The sequence below is a fragment of the Ambystoma mexicanum genome, chromosome 11 (genome assembly GCF_040938575.1).
Source record: "Ambystoma mexicanum isolate Mex_15411 chromosome 11, UKY_AmexF1_1, whole genome shotgun sequence".
Lineage (NCBI taxonomy): Eukaryota > Metazoa > Chordata > Amphibia > Caudata > Ambystomatidae > Ambystoma > Ambystoma mexicanum.
In genome coordinates this window covers 865,621,225-865,624,137 of record NC_090934.1, presented here as the reverse complement: position 1 = coordinate 865,624,137, position 2,913 = coordinate 865,621,225, and the positions used below count along the sequence as shown (strand labels likewise).

General features: G+C 45.3%; 1 protein-coding gene across 1 annotated transcript; it reads left to right on the top strand.

The window, feature by feature from the left end:
* Window positions 1-1,392: 1,392 nt before the first annotated feature.
* Window positions 1,393-2,913, top strand: LOC138505052 (general transcription factor II-I repeat domain-containing protein 2-like). The gene has a single exon (XM_069625379.1). It carries the CDS (start codon window positions 1,393-1,395, stop codon window positions 2,911-2,913), a length of 1,521 nt encoding a protein of 506 aa, XP_069481480.1.

Genomic DNA, 2,913 nt, shown 5'->3' with positions numbered 1-2,913 from the left:
ATCACGTGTGCTCCCGCGTTCCCAAGGGTTTCAATATAAAGCCCTGCCTCCAACAAGACCCAGTGCTTCTGATCCCGTTCTTTAACCATGACAGCAGCGTTTTGATCTCTTGGAATTCTGTGTTTTGACCCTGGCTTGTTTCATTGGACTTCCTCCTGTCTTGCCCTCCTGTTGGACTACTGATTACCTGCCATCTTTACCATGGACCGCTCACGTTTCTGACCTTGTCTCACGTTCTGTTTTCTGCTGCCTGTGTTTTGCCGACCCGGACTGTGTTTGAATTGTGTTATGACTACAGACTTGGCTTCGCTTTGGATCTGCATTAGGTGTCCTCGTGCTGGCGGTATAAGGTTTCAGTGCTGGACTAGAGACTGCCTTACAGCACTCCAGGTCATTCGGCGTCCTCGTGTCAGAGGGATAGGGTTTCAGTGCTGGACTAGAGACTGCCTTACAGCACTCCAAGACATTAGGCGTCCTCGTGCCAGCGGTACAGGCTGTTCTCTAATTCCCTCCACAACAAGACCAACCGCATCCATGAGGAAGCCCTGCTCCTAGGACCCGGCACCTCATTACATCAACAACGTCCTGGTGTGTAGTCTACGTCATTGGTCACTCTGGTAAGACTACTAATACCTTGCATTCCCTGTATGTACTGCAGTATCCACCTTTTCATACCGTCTAAATCAGTGGTCCTCAAACTACGGCCCGCGGGCCACATGCGGCCCACGGAGCGCATTTACCCGGCCCGCCGGGTGTTTTAGCCTCAGGACATCCTTGTGTTTCCGAAAGATGCTTTCGGAACACAAGGATGCCTCTGAGAAGTCCCTGCGGCCCGCGTTTACTTTAAAAACGCGGGGACGGCTGGGAGTAGGCGCACGCAGCGACGTCACTGACGTCCCATGCGTGCGCACGCCCATGGAAACCGAAGCGGAGAAGAAAGTACGCGTGCTGGAGGTAAGTGTTTACCAGCGGCGCGTCCCTTCGGTGTTCTGACCACCGGTCCTGCTATGGCCGGAGCGGTGGTCAGAAGGGATGTCCCGATACCAGTATCGGGACTGATACCAGGCATTTTTATGGTATCGGGGACTCGTTTAGAGTCCCCGATACCATGCCCGGTACATAAGCACCGCAATGTGGGGGGAACTATACTGTCAATGTAATGTGGGGGGAACTATACTGTCAACGTAATGTGGGGGAACATACTGCCAGCCTAATGTGGGGGGAACTATACTGCCAACCTAATGTGGGGGACTATACTGCCAGCCTAATGTGGGGGAACTATACTGCCAGCCTAATGTGGGGGACTATATTGCACCTAATGTGGGGGAATGTTGCTGGTACATTGTTTTTATTGGTATTTTACTAATAGCAATTTGGAATCCCTAGGAAACAATGATGTCAAGAAAGAGAAAAATTGACTCGGAGTGTAGGATATTCAAAGAACAGGGGACTTATGATTACTTTTTCATACAGTACAAGGAAAGAGCTGTGTGTCTGATATGCCAGAATATAGTGTCTGTGTTCAAAGAATACAATTTGCGTCGACACTATGAAACTCAACATAAAGATAAATATAATTGTTTGGTCGGAGAAGTGAGAAAAGATAAAATATTAAAACTGAAAAATACATTGACAGCTCAGCAAAATACTTTTGTGAAGCAGAAGCAGCTAAATATTTCATCACTGAGAGCACGTTTTCAAGTTGCCAAGCTAACAGCGCGCACTGGCAGACCATTCGTGGAGGGAGAATTTGTTAAAGAATGCCTTCTTTCTGTTGCCAAAGAGATGTGTCCAGAGAAGGCCGATTTATTTAGTACAGTGAGTCTTTCAGGACCTACACTTACACGGAGGATTGAAGAAATGGGAGACAATCTGTATCAGCATTTGCAAAACCTGACAAAAAAACGTTCCTATTTTTCCTTGGCACTTGACGAAAGCAATGATGTTCGTGATTCTGCACAACTTTTAATTTTTATTCGTGGGACGAATGACAATTTCAAAGTCACAGAAGAGCTTGCTGCACTGCAAAGCATCAAAGGAACAACTACAGGAGAGGATATCTATGAAAAGGTTTGCCAAACTTTGAATGGTTTGGAGCTGGACTGGGCTAAACTAGCCAGTGTGACAACTGATGGTGCTCCTAGCATGGTGGGGTCTAAGAAAGGAGTAATTGCTTGCATTAACCAAGAGATGGACAAACATAATTATTCTCATCCAATAGCCATACACTGCCTCATCCACCAACAAGCGCTGTGTAGTAAATCACTGAAGTTTGACTCTGTTATGACAATTGTGGTATCTTGTGTTAACTTCATTAGAGCTCATGCACTAAAGCACAGACAATTTCAGGAATTTCTGTCTGAGCTAAATGCTGACTATGGAGATGTTCTGTACCACACAGAAGTCCGTTGGCTGAGTCGAGGGAGAGTTTTGAAACGTTTCTATGACTTACTTCCACAGATTACATCTTTTCTTCTTTCAAAAAACAAAGAAGTACCAGAGCTCAATGATGCAGAATGGAAATGGCACCTTGCCTTTCTAACAGATGTAACAGAGCTACTCAACAGTTTCAATGTGCAACTTCAAGGAAAAGGGAAGCTCATCTGTGATATGCAATCACATGTCAAAGCATTTGAAGTAAAATTAGGCCTCCTCATCAAACAAGTGAAGGAGGAAAACTTCTGCCATCTACCCACAATTCAAAATCTGTTAGCGGAAAAACCATTGGTTGCATTCCCAAACAAAACATGTGTGGATTCACTAGAAAAATTGCAAAAGGAGTTCCAATTTAGATTTAAAGAGCTTCATCTCCATGAACAGGACATACAGCTTTTCCGTAACCCATTTTCTATTGACATTGAAAATGTGGATACAATTTACAACTGGCTGAACTGCAGAATTGTGACTCTCTGA

Coding starts and splice junctions, on each gene's coding strand:
- LOC138505052 (XM_069625379.1), top strand. CDS start 1,393: ATGATGTCAAGAAAGAGAAAAATTGACTCGGAGTGTAGGATATTCAAA.